At 36.2% G+C, this 19,435-nt stretch overlaps 3 protein-coding genes and 3 long non-coding RNA genes across 14 annotated transcripts in view; 3 read left to right on the forward strand and 3 right to left on the reverse strand.

Moving 5' to 3' along the window:
• Positions 1-19,435, forward strand: part of LOC149052135 (uncharacterized) — a 268,018-nt gene that overhangs the window by 207,683 nt on the left and 40,900 nt on the right. The window lies entirely within an intron of this gene.
• LOC149052148 (replication factor C subunit 1-like) overlaps positions 1-19,435 on the reverse strand; it is a 117,707-nt gene that overhangs the window by 2,837 nt on the left and 95,435 nt on the right. The window contains exons 1-3 of one of the 7 annotated variants that reach the window (XM_089182909.1): positions 964-1,286; positions 675-721; positions 173-263 (exon numbers count right to left, since the gene is read on the reverse strand). The exons of 5 other annotated variants lie outside the window; for them this stretch is intronic. The gene's annotated coding sequence lies outside the window, so the exon portion shown is untranslated. Of the gene's footprint in view, positions 1-172; positions 455-674; positions 722-963; positions 1,287-19,435 lie in introns of those variants that run through there. One more of the 7 variants, XM_089182876.1, reaches the window with a different exon arrangement.
• LOC149052149 (uncharacterized) lies at positions 1,784-3,105 on the reverse strand. Of its 2 annotated transcripts, XR_016181080.1 has the most exons (4): positions 3,049-3,105; positions 2,837-2,974; positions 2,114-2,210; positions 1,784-1,966 (listed from the first exon to the last, which is right to left on the reverse strand). It is a non-coding gene; the product is annotated as an uncharacterized LOC149052149 (long non-coding RNA). The 2 variants fall into 2 exon arrangements; XR_016181072.1 differs by having other exon boundaries at positions 2,837-3,080.
• LOC149052150 (uncharacterized) lies at positions 4,194-6,058 on the reverse strand. The gene is made up of 2 exons (XR_016181409.1): positions 5,893-6,058; positions 4,194-4,359 (listed from the first exon to the last, which is right to left on the reverse strand). It is a non-coding gene; the product is annotated as an uncharacterized LOC149052150 (long non-coding RNA).
• Positions 10,122-14,459, forward strand: LOC149052151 (uncharacterized). The gene is made up of 4 exons (XR_016184952.1): positions 10,122-12,812; positions 13,502-13,596; positions 13,762-13,851; positions 14,388-14,459. It is a non-coding gene; the product is annotated as an uncharacterized LOC149052151 (long non-coding RNA).
• On the forward strand, positions 13,866-17,634 carry LOC149052152 (adhesion G protein-coupled receptor D1-like). Of its 2 annotated transcripts, XM_089185576.1 has the most exons (5): positions 13,866-15,016; positions 15,174-15,294; positions 15,562-15,603; positions 15,773-15,972; positions 16,137-17,634. In XM_089185576.1, the coding sequence occupies exons 1-4, from the start codon at positions 14,964-14,966 to the stop codon at positions 15,956-15,958; spliced, it is 402 nt and encodes a 133-aa protein (XP_089041702.1). In that variant the 5' UTR covers positions 13,866-14,963; the 3' UTR covers positions 15,959-15,972; positions 16,137-17,634. The 2 variants fall into 2 exon arrangements, with proteins under 2 accessions (XP_089041702.1, XP_089041753.1); XM_089185627.1 differs by lacking the exon at positions 15,562-15,603 and having other exon boundaries at positions 16,137-17,632.

The raw sequence follows: 19,435 nt of genomic DNA on the forward strand, positions 1-19,435 counted from the left end.
GATGGGAGAGAGGATAGACAAACAGACAGACAAACAAACAGACAAACAACATTAACCTGGACAATTTTTAAGAAGCCAGATGCTTCTCCAGAGCAATTTCTTACGTTCTAAAATATCACCATGGTTTGGTACTGAAATATCAAATATAATAATAAAGAGCGATGCATGTTACCTCTCATTAACATGCTGGACCTCTTTAGAAGCTGGCTTTTCTGTTTGTTCAAGAGACTTTTTTAATTTCTATGACACAACTTCTTCCTCATCTGTAGAAACCACATCAAAATACAATTAAAGCATCATAATATCAAAATTTTATTTAAGGCACAGTGATCTAATGGTAAGTGTGCTCAACCCTGGATCAAGTGGATGGCTTTTTTTTCTTTGGCAAGCTAATACATAGGCAAGGTTAAAGGTCAGGTGATGTAAAAAAAACCTGACCTCATTTTACCTCAAGCTGACCTGACACTAAATTAATTATTTTCCCAATTCAGCCCTCCCACTCCGTCAATAAGGAGAGTCCCCTAAACTCTTTTGTAGAACTCAGTCATGTAAAAATAACTATATTGTCTTTTCATGCATCATGAAAAATATCCAAAATTCTTTCACATTCACATGAAATTCAAAAAAAGAGAATTAAGCCAAATTCACAAATTAAAATTTTCACTCTTTCTCACCTGTTTATAAAGCTGTTAATCCTACAAGTTTGGCTCTTTCAAATAACCTGAAATTCATCAGGGAAACAAAATGGTTTGTCAATCACATTTAATTCATAATTCTTCATTCATGGGTCGCGTTTAAATAAAGAAAAAACTGTTCAGATGGAAATGGAAGGATTATGTCATCTTTAATCAAAATTCATGAAAAAAAAATTGAAATCATGATTCCCTGCAAACAAAAAATAATAATTATTTACTTCTTGTAAAAAGTATAGGTACCCTCAATAATTAGACATAATTTCTTTACCTGAGTTCAAGCTGATTGGTCAATATTCTACTTTTCTTAGCTTTTGAACTCTCCTCCTTCTTTACTGATGTGGTTTTTCTAAAAGAGACATGAATGAAAGAGAACCAGGTTCTGAATACACCCTGACATCAGTATGTATATTCTCCATACTGTTCCCTATACATTTTCTGAGGCAATTACAAGGATAATTTTTTAAAATAATCAAGAGCTTTTATAGTTAGTGATCATTTCCTTGACTCTTGATTCAGGGGTGATATTAGGGTCCAAAAGTTTAACCCTTTAACTCCTAAGATCTGATTGTTATTTCTCCCCTCTAGCTGCTACACGTCTCCTTCTAAATTAGTCATGAGAGCTTGGCACTAGGTCAAGATAGCAGCTTCTAATTGATAAGTTTAAATATTCTCATTACCTGTTTGCTGAATAATGTGTAGACATCATAAGGAGAGGTTTCATGCTAATCACTTCTGGGAGTTAAAGGATTTAAACTACCGCTGCATGAAAGGGAACAAAATTCAAGAAACAAATCACATAACTGATTTTTGGAGGAAGAGGATCTTCATCAGAATCTAACAGAGATGTAAGATTAATTTAGAAATAGGGTCAGGACATCATTGAGATGTTGTACATATCACTATGTGAATCTTTTTACACCCTAATTTATTTAGCCTCACCTAATTATCTCAGGCAGGGAGACCACTACAGCTTTAGCCAATAAGAGTGGATGTGCCAGACCACATCACAGTAATCTTGTGAGTGGGTTCTTTAATGTCCCCTGCCTAACCAAATTGACTAATTAATAGAAGCAGGAGACGGGACTTACGGTTTATTCATCCTTATCCAAGAAGACTAGAATGTCTTTCCATTTCTTGACATTATAGAAAGGTAGCACATTCTCCTCAGTTATTTTAAGACCTTGAGTGTTGGTCCAGTCTGGGCTCGAACCCTCGACCTCCTGCACAATAGTCCAGTGCTCTAACCAATTGAGCCAACCGGGAGGCTGTTTCTGTAATAATGCAAATTACATTCAGAATTGACAAGGACACTGTACAGCACAGTACACCATTAAAACAAAAACAGAGGTGTAATAGTTTGTGTAGAGTCTCAACATCTGTTCCTTTTGAAACTGTTCATGTTCACCCTAAAACATTACCAGAGTCAATGTTGTTTTTTTCTTTCTTCTTCCTCTTCTGATTTTCTTTTGGTTTTTGTTTTCAGGCAATGTCATCACCTTCACTGCTTGATAAACTCTGCCCAGAAAATCAACAAATACATATTTTTATTCACACAAATGTGAGATAAATTCACTTCTTTGGACCTAACAATAACAACTGGATAAGATCAAGGGGGAGGGGGGGGTGTTGTTCCTCAGAGCACAACTTTCTTACAAATCATTTTCTTCCACCTCAGAAAATCAAAAGACACCAGGCTTGTGGAAAACATGGCTTGGGTTAAGTGAAGTCTCAATGCTTCTTTATCAGTCATCTTTCAAGTTAATCAACAATTTCACTTTCCCTTCAGTCTGAATAAATGAAAATTAACCAGCACTTGTCAAAATTGTGAAATAAGCATTAGTATTACATACTGCAACTGCTCTGCAGACTAAAAATAAACTGCAGTTTGAACAAATTTGCAGGGAATGCTAATGTCCAAGATATTTCAAACTTGAGTGAAATTTAGGTGGCAGTGTATCACATCATGCTGTTTAGCTGTTTAACCCTTAAACTCCCAGATGTGATTAACATGTAAATTCTCTCAAGACTATACATACAATGTCCAACAAAAGGGTTGTGAAAAAAATAAAAAATAAATTTTTCGAATTCCCTGATAACACAAATAAATTTATCTCTCAAATGCTACATAATCCATTTCTTACCTTGCTTTTCGTTCGGCTCTTTCCTACATTATGTTTCGATAATGACTTCGCAGTAGAATCTTTGCCGCGCTAATTTTCTACTTTCGAAGTGCCTTGTTTCGCCGCCTTTCCAGCAGAGCTAAAGAACGATCGAGTATCCTGTAAAAAATATGTAACTATAATTAAAACACCGGTTAAAAGACTGCCGCTGAGAACTAAAAGGACTCACGAACCATTTTAGTATAATGACACGTTCACATTACTCTCCTACGGTCAGCATTAGATTCCATCCATCAAAACCACCTCTGTCGAGAGGGACTGAGATGGAATATTTAATGACTTGCAAAACATAACCGAAGATTCTCGGAAATCCGCAAGTGATGTAGCCGAACAAAAGCTGTAAATCCCATGATTCTTGAGGAACAAACAGAAACAGCATAGCGAGAATTTTAAGTCGCGAAGCATTGATGGTAGACATGCAGATAATTTAGGATACGTAAATTCTGTTGATGAGGCGCTTTAACTTATTGCGGAATTTGAAACAGGATTGACGACGAAGTTTTCTTTCTTTAAAGCTGTCAAAGGTTTCGGGAACATATATTTATATATATTTGATATAGCTCTTTAGCATTACAAAAATTTGCTATCGCTATTGTGCATTCTCACTAGTTTGTCTAGTTCAAGTCCTCTGGCATGGCTTGGATGATACCACAATCGTGGAATCATTCGGGTTAATTTAATGCTTACACCTCCTTCCTCGGACAGAAGTCACAAAATACTGGGGGAAGATGCATGAGATATTTAAGGAGCAAAAATTCGTTTTTTACTGGTGTGCCTTTCCTAATTTTGGGAAGGAAAGTGTTCAATTGCCAGCACGGCATAGATTGAACAGCTGGAGAGAAAAGGAAACGAAAAGATACAGAAGAAGTACTGTATATAATAATTTCTTTTTATCCTCAACCTTCGTGTTTCTGTCAACTATGGCTTGCTAATTTGAAAGGTCAAATACATGAATGGGTCATATGACATTGATCTCAGAATACTTTTATGACAAACGTGATAACAGTTCAATCTTGGCTAAATTGAAGATGGTTTAGAAGTTAACAATTGTAAGAACTTTTCACTAACATATGCTGCTGACAAAGGAGAAAATATATGCAATTCTGCATTTTTTGCATTCTATCAAGCAATCATATGTTTGCTCCTTATCACGCTATGACACTTCCGTTTTGTCACATTCCAAAAAATAACTTGAGAAATACACTGTCACTCATCTTACACTGTTATATTTACCTATTACAGAAGGCTGGAAACAAAGATTTTGTTTTCAAGAAAATAAGATTTCTTGTCCAAGACACAAGGAAGTTTGACTGCGAAGCACAGATAAAAATGCGAGAAATTTTATTTTTTTCAGAGAACAAGGTAGTTCTACTCATGTATAAACAGAACAAATGCGATTTAATAAATCAGATATGCGGCATGACTCCTTTTCTTCCATCCCCACTCAAAACAAGCAAACACACCTATAGAGGTTCCAGTCTGGTCTGCAAATGAAAAGGAGGAAGGTGATCACTGCAAAATTAAGCATTAGGGTTCTTATTTATAACATATTGATTATTGTATACTGATATCTAGAAATTAAGGTTGCAAGTAGCAGCCAGCTGAGTTATAGTTTGAGTTTTATCAAGTCCATTACTTTGTTAAATTTAGAGTAACCTTGACTTGAGAGAGGAAAATTGAGGAGCTGTAATATACTAATCATCAATTAGGGACCACAAAGAAAAATTTATTTATAGAGACTTTTGAAGGAGAGGGGTAAGACTTGTGACAAGCTGGCAGACATATAGATAAACTTTACTGCTAAATGGGTTACAATACAAAGTGCTCAGTATTTGGATCAGCTATGGCTCAACTTAAACTTTGCTTTAGCTTCAAGTTTAATCCTTTGTGGTTTCCTTTCTCTGTGTTTATTTTTCAAGTTATGTACACAGAAGAACACAAAAATGACAAGGAATGCTTTTGAATATCAAGAGGCTGGAATAAGCAAGAAACCAAAACTGAATTTTAAACAGTACAAAGTTAATTTGATCTTCCAATGTTATTTAATTTTAACCATAGAATTTGCTATTTAAATTTATCCCCTTCATTTTTCTGGGTATTGTGAGCAAAAACAAACAATTATCACAAAATGCATGTTATACAATGGTTTGATTCACCAATGTGGCAAAGGCCTTTCACTGTCTGTCCATAAAAAGGGAAATAGTTTGTAAACTGTAAGACATTCTGCATGTTGAGTGTATACTTATTCATCCATGTGAAATTAAAGGTTACTTGAAATAAATGTGAAAAATTTATAGCATTTTCAGACCCCTGATAACAATTACTAATGTGCTGATTTGTTGTACTTAAAGGTTATGATTTTGGCGGAAATAGTGGAAGAAATTTCTGGACCTAGAATTTTGTTGCAAATGTTTGTTTAAATCAGTTTAAGTCAGTTAAAAACTCTCCTGTTTCAAGATTACATGATTACCACACCAGAACCTTTTGTATTCTATATTATGCACCATGTTATGATTATGGTTTCAATAATAAAAGGTGCTGACTCAAGAACTTTCCAAAATATCTTTACATACAAAGAAATAGATTGTCGTTATGTACTCCAAATAGCAGGTCACATCAGTCTTCTGTAAGGAAGTAGCAGAAATTTCTGTGGTGGTTTTGGTGGATGGAGAGAAACATCCACCAAAACCACTTTATTCTATGTGTTAAGAGTTATGATAATCATTATGAACGTTTGGTCGGTCAGCAATTGTGCACCATAAAAAATAATTAGCCAGAGCACTAACTGCTAATTAGTGGTATAAATCTTTTGTCTCCCTGAACATCTAACAATGGCTATAGATAAAATTTAAAAAATATATTGTTGATGGTTTTGGTCAAAGTTTTGGTGGATGTTCCCTAATGACATCCACCAAAACTACGTAACATCTAAGCACCTTTTAAATACGTGAAATATCTGCATAAAATTGCGTAAAATGTTTTATAATACTACAATCGAACAATAAATTAATACTTACCATTTCTTTAGTAAAAAGTTTTGACGCAATTTCCCAAACAAATAATACACTTGGGTCATCGGGATAAGTCGGCATGTTGTCGTAGCCTCGTAATTTTTTTCCATCGTTCCATCTCAGTCCCTCTCGACCAAGGTGGTTTTGGTGGATGGAATCTAATGTTGACCCTCTCCCTACATTTCTCCGCCATCTTTGAAAATCCTCTATACTTCAGTCAGCGGTCACCAACCCAGCTAGCTTCCAGACTCCTGCTATTTCTCTTCCGCTAATTTTCTGAGAAAGACATTAATATAATAACCATAATCTAATTGAAATTCACGGAATCAAATAAAGTTCTTCATATGAAAGGAGTTGTCAGACGAGGGAGGTTGAACCACGTGCAATTACCTCAATAGATTGCTTGGAAAATGGCAAATAGATCCACGGAGAACACTTCTCAGGGGTACGTACTCTGTTGTGGATGTCGATATTTTCATGAATGCGCTATAGATTCATGCAAGCTCGTTCTGCGATTTGGTTGTTTCGTTTCGCTGTTGTCTCCTCGAGGGATATCGTTTGTTTATTGAAAAATATTTAAATTCGCAGCATGAAATTTGCAAAAAGTTATTTGAAGTTTTATACGCTGTCATTCAAAAACAATTTCATGTGATATAAAATGACTCTATGGAAAAGAGGAAAAAAACTACGTTTAAAAGTTCTAACGATTGGAATTGAATGGGATAAATGTGGTCGTGTTACGATTAGTGTGCATTTTCCTAAACTTAAAATTACGCTGGTTTCTAAATTTTATCTTCTTGATAGATAGCAGATGATGGAGTTTATGCGCAGAATTGGATACTACTGAGTCAAAGAGTTAACGTTTGTAACCCTGTTCTTTGCGCCTGTCTTTCAAAGATCTGATGTCATACAATGCATTTAGTCTCTATTGTAAAACTAGAATCGACCATATCTCCGCAATTTTTTTGGGCTTACTGTGATTTGCTGAACGAAACGAAACGAACTGAAAATATGAACATCTCAGTGGTGTTCTTTACTGAATACTCACTACGTTCGCGAGGAGATCAGATCCTCTTTTGCATTAAAAAACTGCGCTATTTAGCCATAAAATGCAAATCTATAATTAAGAAAAGAAATTTCGTGAGGCTGCAGTTGTGCAATTTACAAACATCGATGTTCGTTGTCGATGAATAATTCGATTGCGTGACATGACATCTTGCCTGAAAAATATCGCGTGACTAAAGTTGCTTTGCAGCATGTTTCTGATTGGAAAATAACAATACAAAAAGTTTTCGTTGAGGTTTCAGTTATAATAATGGTTTTCTTGTTATCATTTGTAGGATTTGTGGACTGAACTGACCGATTCATCTTTAAGGAGTCATTGGGATTTTCCATATTTTGTTAAGATCGGTTTTTGTGCTAAAGAATTTCGGTTTTTTGGATTGGGTGTTCGTTGCGGTTTGCGGATTTTCCGTTCTTTAGCATTTGGTTTTCGGTTTTCGTCTAAAATACCTGTCTAATGGGCTACGGATTTGGTTTCCGATGAAGTTTTTGGATTGTCCTGTTTGGATTCCGTTTTCTCTTCGATCCAAGCGGCCATTATGCGCCTCCACTGATCTCGAACAGCCGCGAAACCTCTGTATGCTCCACTTGTCAACACCGTATCGGATCGACTAGGGTTTTGAGAACTAGGATATTAACATTTATCGATTTTGACGGTTTTGCATGCGGTTTTGGGTTCTGATCGAATCTTTTTTTGCGGTTTTGCGGTTGTGGATGATTTTTGCGACGGCTTTGAGGTTTTTAATAGACCCTCTCATATTTCCGTACAGTGGAGTTCCATACGGATTCTTGCTTTGCAAATTGAAAATCTCTCTTTCTAAAATTACAGATCTTCTTTTTCGTTCTGTTCCGTGTCTTAAATTAGAGTAGACCTCGTTAAGTTATTTCTTTTGAAATTGCATGTGGAATTCTTTAATTTTTAAATTTTTTTTTTCTGGAAATAAATGCTGTTTTCTTTCTCACTTCACACTTGAATTTTGGACTGAAAGTGAGGGGAATGTGGGCTGAAAGGTGGGATGTCTGTGTTAGACAGCTTGATCCTGCCTTTGTCTGCATTATCATGTATTAACTTTTTAATTTTCCATTCCGGCATGAATTTTTAGTGTTCTGTAACACCTGTCTTTTCTTCTTGAATCCTAAAAATATAGCAAATTTATTTTAATCCAGAGATGTCTTCGTAATTTTGTTTTTTGAGACATGCTGACGAATTTTCAATCTCAAAAATTATCAGTTTAGGTGCCCCATAGTTATCAAGGAGAGTCTGTTTGATCTTAGCTGTCTTCCTTCAGCTGTAAGTGAAATACTGAAGTAACTCTCATCAAATAATGACAACAAAATTGTTTACATGCCACAATGATTTGATTTAGCACCCTCCTTCCAATAAGCACCCCCTCTGGAATACGTGACCCTCTCCCCCATGTTTTAAGTCAGAAAGGTTGAAAGGTAATGCTGTTTTGCTAAAACTTCATCTGTTATTTCATGCTTGCACAATTGATAATTATTATTACATGTATTGTTATTATTTTTAAGCTTGTCATTATTTTTATACTAGCCTTTGTCAATCAAAGGGTCAAATCTGGACTTCAAAACTGCAATGGATATCCTGGTTTGTTGATGTTGAGTGCAGAATTGACTAATAGGGCAAAAAGGTCAAGGCTTATATTGAAGGTTAACAAAATCATTGTAGTTTGATCATAAATCAGTGCGTACTTTAAGTAGTTGTACCTAAGTCTAAGTGACACCCAGCTACATGTACTTTTTTTTGAAAAAGTTGCTACTTGTCAACAAGGCAAGGGGATGTGCTACTGGTTTGGGTGGCATTTTCATGACTCGCTTAGCTACAATGGGGTTACATTTTCAATAGAGTTACTAGAGTGGTGACTAACACATTTTCATGATTTGGAAAATTTTCATACATCAAAGTAAGGATTTACAAACAGAAAGGTTCAAATTAGATTGAAATGTACCAAAATGTTAATGCACTGAAGATGAAAAGTAAAGTGTTCTAAATTCACGTAAACAAATGTGTTGCTTCATTTTAGGATCATGACTTACTTAAAAGACTTGGATTTAGCTAGATAGATGCATCTATAAACAGAAATTGACAAAGTTGGGATCGCAAAAATTACATTTCTGGTAAAGTGACTAACTTAGCAGATGGGGTATATAGTTGGCCACAGAACAGACTATAATAGGGCACATATTCTGAGAGGCCAGCAGCACATGGGTAGATGGCCAAGAAGACCAGAACATCTAACCATTTGCAGATGTTGTATCAAAGGCAGCACATCCTCCTCAGTTATATTAAGAACCTAAGTGTTGTTGTGGTCTGGGGCTTGAACCCTCAAATACCAACACAGTCATAACACCTTTTTTGTAATGTAAAAAGAAATGACAAGGACATATCCAAACCAGTTGCTAGATACTTTAATCTCCCTAATCATTCTGGGGAGCATATGGCACTTTGTGGCCTTTCCCTACATCTTGGTAGTTCGGAGGGCTGCAAAACTCCAAAACAAAAATTATCTTTCAAACAGGCACTCTTAAGCCCCATGGTATCAATGAATGCTTTTCATTCAGCTAATTTATTCTTGTTTTCTCGTCACCATATTCCCACCAATAGCATAGCTCCATTTTCTGCTTATAAATACACACACAACCCACAATTCCTCCAATTTCTCTGATGAAGGGCTATTGCACTCAAAATGTCAGCTTTTCAACTCTATACAGTGGCCAATTTACATTATCAACTCAGTCAGTAATACTAAATTACCCTGTTATACTCTCCCCCTGATGCAGCACCACAGTTTCTTTAGAAACTTACCCCGTTTACCTGCTCAGCAGTCCAGCACTCAACATGTGCAAGTAGAAAAAAAATTTTCCCTGTTTTAATTAGTTTTTCAGGATATTGTCACTGTTCTTGTATACAGGATCCTGTTCTACCCATTTTTTGCCTGTCTGACAGCTGAAAACAGACTGGTTGGGTCCTTGCTGGGTTCTCTTTATGTTACAATCAGGTGAGCTAGCTATTACTTTGTTTATGAATACCAATTTAATCAGACTGTGAGTTTCATTTTTAATTAGCAAAGACAGTTCTCAGAACTCTACAGTTGCTGATGCTTAATTCAAATATTACTCTAATGTGGAATATTACTCTTGGCTTTGAAATAAGTGATGCTTTTCTTAATTTTGGACCATGTTTTGTACACATGTCCTGGTAAATAGGGAACACAGCATGGCTTACAAGAGAAACAATAGACTGATTTGGTTCTCTCTGCTTAATTAACCCTATCAGCCCCAAGGGTAGTAAGCATGTAAGTTCTCCCTCCAGTAATATTGCTGAATCATTCATTAAGAATAAAAAAAAAAAAGATTCCTAACTCAAGACACTGATTACAACATGAATTCTTCTTATCAGTACTAAAGGAATTATATAGTGAAGAGTCTAGAGAATATGGATATTGATGTTAACACTTTAATTCCCATGAGTGACTAAGACAGAATTTCTCCTTACAATATCAATATAATATCAAGCAGACAAGTGATGAGATTAAAGAAAAATATCAATTAGGGGATTAGAAGTTGATCCAAAACCAAATTCTCCAAACCAACATCATAAGAACTGTATGGCAGACAGTAAGGAGAATTACTAATGAGATCTTAGGAGTTAAAGGGTTAAGGTGTTATACTACAGTAGAAGTACTTTATCAAAGTGATTGATGAAAACTAATTGACAAGGAGAGCAAACCAGGGTAATCAATTTTCTTAGATTCTAAAACAAATATAAAAGACTTGTTTGTTCTTCGCATAGGGGAATCAATTTTATGTTTATTGTATTCTATTTTAATATCCGATCGTTTGAACTGTAAAGCTGTAGGGGCTTATTTCAATGCAATGCAAAATGAGCAGTGAACACAATAAACTGACCATCCTGTACCTAATTCGAACATGGCGGGCATCGCCATCGATCGACCTAGCAACCATTACTCTCTAACGAGGTTAGTAAGGGTTACCTCAGTTCTCATATGTCATCAGGGGTCGTAGATACTTTTTCTTGTTTGAAAAATAGTCAATAGTGAGTTGGAATTGATTGACATTCTGCTCACCAAGAAGATAAACATAGGCATGCGTAGCATGCAAGAATTATTATTTAGGCTGGGAGGGTTGAGACTGGAAACTTTGTGTTCCTAACACTGTCAGTTTTGTAACAGAAAAAGAGCATAACTTCTAAAGTAACGAAAATATCGCATTACTTCACCTTAAAAGAAAGGAAAAAAAACTAATTTATCTGAACTCACACAGGTTTTTTTTTTTGGTCTATTGTCTCTATTGTCTAAAAACCCCCAAGCAGACATAAAATGTATCCGTGCCTCGCCTACTATTGTCTCCTTCGCGGCTGTTGTTTAGTCTCGTCACACAACGCCCTCTATTCCCCGTTAGAGAGAGAGCGTGTTGCGTGACGAGACCAAAGAGACTACGCTTACTACCGTTTCTCAGACAGAGAGAAAATCAACATTATTCATTTACAGTTGGTTGCCTGCAAAATTATTATTATAATTCCACGTAATTTGACTGTAAAAGGCAAAAAAACCTAAGTTATCTGAACTCACACAAATACTGTCTAAAAAGCTCTGAGCAAAAGTAAAATGCGTCGGTGCCACGCTTAACGTTTTTTCCTTCGCAGCTGTTGTCTAGTCTAATTAGAGAGAGAGAGAGCACGTTAGCGATGGACGCTGATTGGTGGAATACAATACAATACAATCCAAGCACAAGAATGTTTGAGCGTTGTTTTCATGTACGTGACGGAAGTAAGTTGTTTGGCGCGTGCGAACGTGAGAAAAGAAGCGGATAAAACACCTTTAAACTTAAAATTGATAAAACAAGTTGATTGCAAACCTTTTATATACCGATAAACTAGACCTCAATCGACGGGGTTCTTGCGAAAGCCACAAATCATTACACATCAAATGAGTCCAAATTTTCTGGTTAATGTCATTCTCTGTGCATGGCCTCCTGATTCCATAACATCATGTACGAGAAAAAGTATCCAAACGCTGTGGTTTCTGCTTGATATCCAAGTGCTATAATGTGATTGTGCGAGATAAATACCCTGATGCGGCAATCTGGTTGGTGTGAGACACACCCTTATGCGGCGATCCGATCAGTGCGAGCAACATATTACTCAACACGTAAATAGTTATTTTTTTCATGATAAAAAATTACTAAAAAAATGCGAACCAACACCTGAAATATCAAGCTTTTCCAAAGCCAGTTGGCACCAGGACCAGTGGATTTTTTCCAGAACTAGCGTAAAAATTGCTCCTCTCTTTTCCGAATTTAATGCGCGAGACATATTAAATTCCGAAAGACATGAGTGCTTCTTCGAAAGCGGAATGGTAGCTAACAACTTATCATTTACAGAGTTTGCCAGCTTTCGCATTTTTCCGCAAGGGCAACATGTGGAATGACACATTTGGCGTGTAGTTGACAGCTGGAGCTTAACCGCACCAATCAGGAACTCCGTGGGTAACAGGAGTTTTGCAAAATAACAATGTCATCGGACAGGCGTAATCTTCACAATTGGGGGACTCCTGCTGGTCTTTTCCCGCATTTTTACTAGAAATTGTATATATGAGACTAGCTGGTTGATGACCTGGAAATATTTCATGTAATTTTAGGAGGCTGTAACTGTGTTTGAAGATTTCACCCCAAAATTCAAGAACGTCACATAAGACAAGGCTGGAATGGAAGACGTTAAAACACTACAAAAATCATCTTTGAGGTGGCAGAGGCCGTCGAGAAATTTGGAAAGCGACACCTGAGTGGAATGAGGCCTTCAGAGAGGATCGTTTTTCCAAAAATGGGTGAGGTTGTGGCCTTCAATCCTGTTTAGTTTCAAAGTTTATTCCTGTTACTCACTGACTTGCTGACTGACCCTCTAAGTTGCCTAATTCCCTAAAGCTAGATGATGTAAGAGCTCATGTATAAGCCCAACTTTTTAGAAACTTTATTGATGAATAACATCGATTCGTCTGTTCTTTAAATTTGTCTAATACTTTGACACTCTGATTTTTTGCGGTGTGAAAGGAAATTCAAGGTATTCTTAAACAATCAACAAGAGAGAATCAGAATCCTTCAAATTGTGAAACCTTTCTTCTCGCTCTGTTTATTGAAACTTTTCTCAAATAATAGATTGGTGAGCAACACTTTACTAACTGAAATTGACAAATCTTACCAATACTTTCCGCTTACTTCATACTATACACTGGGCTCAAAATTGGCCTATCGTTTGCGATGCTTATAAATGCAAAATTGTTAACCGTACTCTTAAAAACTCCCCAATGAACTCTATAGCTCTCCAACGAAACTGTTCGAGGAACGAATTGAGTTTTCACAAATTCAGTCCGTCCAGTGCTGCTCATTGAAAAAACGTTGTAAAATGGTTGAAGGGTAAATAAGAAAAAAACAATATTCGTCCATCCAATTGTTGTTAATGTTGTTGTTGCTTTGTCTCATTGATTCTTTTTGTTTTTTAACAATTATTTCACCAAAGATGCTCGTCAACCTCTCCCTCAAATTCGACTGAGTGTTTCTATGTCCCTTGGACAGATCATCTTCCTCGCCGGAATAAACGCCACCGAAAACAAAGTTAGTGGCCTCTCTTTCTATCCGTGGAATGAATTGACTCTTTGCACCGTGAACGTCTTGTCGAAAGGAGCACGATAAGAATACGAAAACTCGTCCTTTCCATAGGCTGCCTGTGTTACAATAGCGGCTCTAATGCAATATTTCTTGATGGCCGCTTTCTTTTAGATGCTGATCGAGGGAATTTATCTCTACCTCTTCGTTGTGAAAGCTTATAACATCAACACCAAGATGTACATGTATCACGTCATCTCTGCGGTGAGCTTATTATTTTAAACATGCACTGGTAACTGTAACCATGCTTTCGGATCACCAAATATGGTGTCGTCATCTAGCGAAGTGACACGATTTCCTTCCTTTCTTTATGGGTAGGTCTTCCAGTGATCATAGTGGCCATTTCACTCGGCATCGCTGCTGGAAAAGAAGGGTTACAATTAGCTATACGAGTGATAAATAGTAGGAAAAAATTCAAGGGTTTCTTCTTGCTTTTCTCCTTTTTATTTGTTGCATTTAAATCTTTGTTTTGTTTTTGCATATAGTTTGAAATCGGTATCATTTCATTTGCTGACAATTTGTGTTTCTTTCTCGTGTTTCACTTCTTTGAGTTTAGTTGCTGGCTTTCCTCGACTAACAACCTGATCTGGATATTTGTCGCCTTTGTAGGTTTCATTGAAATTGTGAATTTATGATTAGTGTTGGTGATTATGACTGGTATACCTGGACTACTTGCTGCTAAAGATTTTTTTCTCTGCTCTGTAAAAAATAATTTAACTATTTATGATATGATCCCACAGAATATTTACCATTTTCCTTTTCCTATTTACCCACAACAAGCTTTGGACGTGGCTATTGAGGGCCTTTTATGACGAGAAAAACCTGTTGAGACAATGTCCACACAGGCATAAAATAGCTTCATAGACTCTCCAACTTTTACTACATAGTATGAAGGAAAAAAAATTCTTCCTCCTTCCTGTTGATGGTTTCTCACTGTTTCACATTGATATCTTACGATATTTTTTTCGCGCAAGAATAACTAAAAAAAAAACATTGAACAAGAAGAAAGGAGCAGGAAGAGTAAATTTATATAATTTAACACGAGGCCTCACTTGACATAGTTCATTTAGTGTAGAGACGTTCGTGATTTCTTCAGCTCATTGTCAGAGAATCGAAGCTCATAATCTAGGTCCCACAGTTGGAAGTTCTATTCCCTGTAAATGACTCTTTATCCGAAGCTTGTTACCAAACTAGTAACGTCTCTGTCAAGGATCCTCTCCTGCTTTGCCTATTCAATAACCATATCTAAATAATCAATTTATTTTCATTGTATTCTTCACCTCAACTTCTTGATACTCCAACGAGTCATAAGGGAGATGACCAATTTGTTGCAGCCAACAGGGGCAGACAACCATTTTCAGCAAATGCGGTAAGATTTGCAACATAAGACTAAAACAATATAGCCTCTTGTGAGGCTCTTTTCGCCTAACTTCCTCGCTCATTAACCAGTAAGGCCTTACGATATCTAACTAAATGAAAATTCTTCGTCAAACGAAACTTGAGGAATATTTTCTTTTAACTCCAAGAATTGGCATCAAAGCATGCGTGCTGATGATTCCCCTGCTGGGTGTCACGTGGCTATTCGGTCTTCTCTTGCCTGTGCATAAAGCTTTCGCTTACATCTTCACCATACTCAACTCTATTCAGGTGAGTGTTCGATGATATCTCTCAAAATCATTCAACCTCTATTATTATGTTACTTTCTGATCAAGTGAGACACCGTTACAATGGTCACATGATATGTTTTTGGAATTATGAAAACAAAAGTTTTTAACCATGTAAGAGAAGACAGACTTCTTTTTCAGTTATGAGATATATAATTCTCCTTCCTTCTTGAAAATCTTAATAGATATTTGACTAATTTGTTTGCATATTGTAGAAATTAATGATCCCGAAATCATCTTTATGCTACAGGGTTTTCTGATTTTCGCTCTACACTGCATGCAAAACATTCAGGTAAGAAAAAACATTAAACTGATTATTAACTCCATATCATTAAGTTATAGTGCTTTGATAGATATCCGAGTAGTACTGCTAAGAACCATATTTCATGTTGCTTGTCTATCTGCAGATCAGAGTGCGATTCAAAAGAAAAATGAATATCGTTTTTCTATCTTTTTCAAAGGACAACTATACAAGGAAGAGCTCACAGGTCAATCCAAGTGAGGTTGGGGATATAAAGGCAGTTGAATTGCAGTCTTTTGCTAAATTTGAATCGAAATCGCACTTAACTGGATCCAGCCAACTGGAAATAACAGTCAATTACTTGGTACAAGTACTCGCAGCGATTAGTCGGTTGCGATCGGTCTGAGTTGCGATCTGCAGGTAAAAGAGGTCATTCCGTTCATCTTTGTCTAAGCACCCAACTAGTTGTAAACGTAACCTAACTTCATGATTATAAGGTTATTTTCTCGGCAACTGCACATTTGCAGGCAAGATTCGACGAAATAAACCAATCTATAATTTTTTTTTTATTTCTAATGGCTCAGTATGCTGACGACTATCCTTCGAATAAGATTACAGTCTGCCACAGACGAGGCGGGAATTTATGCCAGGAAATCATGACTCTTCTTTCTTTAAAAAAGCACTCCAAAACGCAGCTTTAATGGAGTGTATTTATTTTTTGATTCTTGGACGCTAACTCTCTGCGCTTACTGCATGATTATTTCATATTCGGCGTTTTACTTATTGAGTTTTAAACAAATTTTTCATCAAACATTATTATTACTATTAACAATAAGCTATGGATAATAACTGAATATAAGTTTCTAGAAATTTCGAGAATGCCTAGTCATGCTGATATGCATACCAAGGAACTTTCTGCAGCATTTTACTGGGTTTCGTAGTTATGATTTAACACTAAAAATATAGTTGTTTTGTAAGCTTCCAGAATTTTTTAGAATACTTTATACATAAGGAGTCAGTCGTGTAGCAGTAGTACTAGTTGTTGTCGGGAGTGACTGACTTTTCAGAAAGCTATACCGAAAGAGAGCTACTGTAGAAGATTGTTAATTTAAGGGAACTTTGGAGACAACTGTGAGATCGTGTCAATAGTGAGCTAAGATATAGTTTTTAGTGGGCTTCAGTAAGTTTATTTAAGGATAAGTGTTCTACTTCCCGTTAAGAGTCGCTCATTGATGAGAATATTACAAGTTGTTTAATTAAGTAGTCGGGTTTGTAAGAAAATAATGCTCTTTCTGTCGGTTAAATTGTACCGTAATGATACTAATAGTACTCGCAGCTAACGCTGACATTCAAATTTGTTGCTTAATGAATAAGTAGATGAATACGTAAATGTTTGAATAAATAAACAACTAATTTAGAAAGAACATAAAAAAACCCCCTAGACTGGATCTTTTGTGGATCAGTTACATTTACCCATTTGTTTTCACATTCCTAAAATAAGGAGTATCGTTTTGAATCGAAAATACAACGATTAATTGGAATTAAATTGGGGCGATGTTAGGCGGAAACGGGCATAAACCAACAGATTATAAAGTATTCGGTACAAATTATTAAAGAACGATTCAAGAACTTTTATGCAGCGTAGACAATTTAAAGGAAAAAGCTCAGCGACAGAAATGTGGAATATTTCCATGGGCCTGGTTTTCAAATATCACTACAGTGGAGACGTAGCATTGAAGAAGAATTTCGACAAGCAAGAGTAGGAGTCGATAATGTAGATGTGCGTAACAGTTTGCAACAGTCTAGGTTACGTCACACCCATTAATAAACAAACGTAAATGACGAAGCGTACGATTAAGACGGAAGAAATAAAAAAAAAAATAATTATTCTGGAATATACAAGTATATTTCTCCCTACACCGCTCAAATCCGATAGGTCAAAATAGATCGCAGCTAGGACTAGAGAATATTCGAGAATAAATAATCAATTATTCCATGAGCGTGGAGAGATACCAGAAGAGTAGAATGTCTCGCCCACAGAGCACATCACTATGACCCAAGAACGTCCCGCACAAAGAGCTTTTGACCCCACCGCTCCTTCTAAAATGTTGGAATTCGAACATTTGAACACAAAAGTGATGGTTTGCATGATAATAATGCGTATTAATTAACATATGAGCGAGTTATTCCATCAAAGTTAAAGGAGTTCGAAGTAATTAGACCCACCAACTGGAACGTGCAGCATGTCATAGGCGAGATGAATTAATAATAATCATTTCCATTATTTTATGCTTACGAACAAATGGCGTAATAGCTTTAGCTGCCAGTCGATAAAAAGAAGTTTGTTCGAGACAACTTTCATTTAGCAGAGTTCAAAAAGAAATAATTTAATCATTTAATCACATCAATTATTTTTGAGCTGCTTCCTTACAAAACTTCAACTACAAAAAGTGTTTTAATGCCGTGAGGTTTTCCGATTGTATTAAAAAAATAATGCTCCGCATCTGGTGCAAGTTGCTTTTGTACATTGGTCCGTCTTTGACAGAAAAATAAAAATCGAGACTGACGCCATGAATATGCGATCACAGATCATGATTTGCATTAAACTCAAACTGGTACCGAAGCGTTTTATGAGGATGCCGCAAACTCAAAACTCTCAAGCGGGGTGAATCAAATTTAAGAGCAACGATAGCTCCTGGGAGCAACCTTTGCATATCTTGGGCATGATGAAGTGGATGATAGATGGAGCTGAATCCGGCAAAATTTTCAAAACCCTTTTAATATGTTGTGTGCTGGGTAAGTACGACGCTAGTTATTCCTATTTGTTCTGCTGTAGCTACGAAACCTTCGAAACTGACTTTCCAATTTGTGAAATATTTATTTCCAATTTAAACTTAAGGAACTATAATAACGAAACATACCAAACTCTACAAATCTCCTTTCTAAACTATTTGTTTATCAATAAAGCAAAATTTTGGGATCTTTGTATTATCATTATTATTAGTTTCTCGATATTAATCGCCTTCCGTATAATGCCAAATGATTGAACTGTGTGATGAGCACAACTAGATCCGGCAAAGTGTGCAAATTTTTTTTAATAAGTTGTGCGCCAGGTAAGTACCACAGTTATTTGTGCACTGTTAATTAAAACAAAACAAAACAAAACATATTCCGAAGATGTCCGCATTAAACTCTTAATTCTAAATTAGAGAAGGATCTCTTATAAATTGGGTTCTGAAACCTTTTTAGATTCCGTATAGTGCAAAGTAATCAAAGATCAAATAGCACAGGCGAGACATTCATGCGGTAGTCCTATTATTTGCGTCATGGTTATCTGCACAACAGCTTTGGCAGCCATATCTAGGATAACAGGAACACACTAGCTTAGTTGCTATCGTTTTATGTCACTAAGACAAGATGTTAATAGAGGAATACGTCTCCTCTTCAGATAGGTGCTGAACGTTCGACGTGCTTAGACGAAAGATCGAACTTAATTATCAGGGTCCACCAAAAATGGTATTGGATTTTAACTTTCGATCCGCGGTTTGAAAAAAAATTGGTTGAATTGGTTTAATTTTTCCTTTCTCGTAGATAGCTGATTTTCTGAATGAGCTGAGGGGTTAAAGTGACGCGCACTCACAGAAGATAATTAAAGGAACTCTTAAAATTAAACAATTTTCATATTTTAACATTCGACAATGGAACTCCTTACAGCCACGTGGAGATTCTTTTTTTTTTTTTATTTATTTAAGCTTTATTAAAAGAATTCTGTATTTGGCTTTTAATAAAGTCCTCTTATTCATAATGTTTAATGAATCACCCCGTAATTATACGAGCATAACGGACGATGAAACTTTGCGGCTCATGTTCCTCATACCAGGGT

Source organism: Pocillopora damicornis, chromosome 1 (genome assembly GCF_964200805.1).
Source record: "Pocillopora damicornis chromosome 1, jaPocDami1.2, whole genome shotgun sequence".
Taxonomy (NCBI): domain Eukaryota; kingdom Metazoa; phylum Cnidaria; class Anthozoa; order Scleractinia; family Pocilloporidae; genus Pocillopora; species Pocillopora damicornis.

What these genes read in the sequence shown, in the direction of transcription:
- LOC149052152 (XM_089185576.1), top strand. Translation starts at nt 14,964, where the DNA reads ATGACCAATTTGTTGCAGCCAACAGGGGCAGACAACCATTTTCAGCAA. An exon ending in AACCATTTTCAGCAAATGCG is followed by an intron (nt 15,017 to 15,173) that starts GTAAGATTTGCA and finishes TTTAACTCCAAG; the next exon opens with AATTGGCATCAAAGCATGCG. An exon ending in ACTGCATGCAAAACATTCAG is followed by an intron (nt 15,604 to 15,772) that starts GTAAGAAAAAAC and finishes TCTTTTTCAAAG; the next exon opens with GACAACTATACAAGGAAGAG.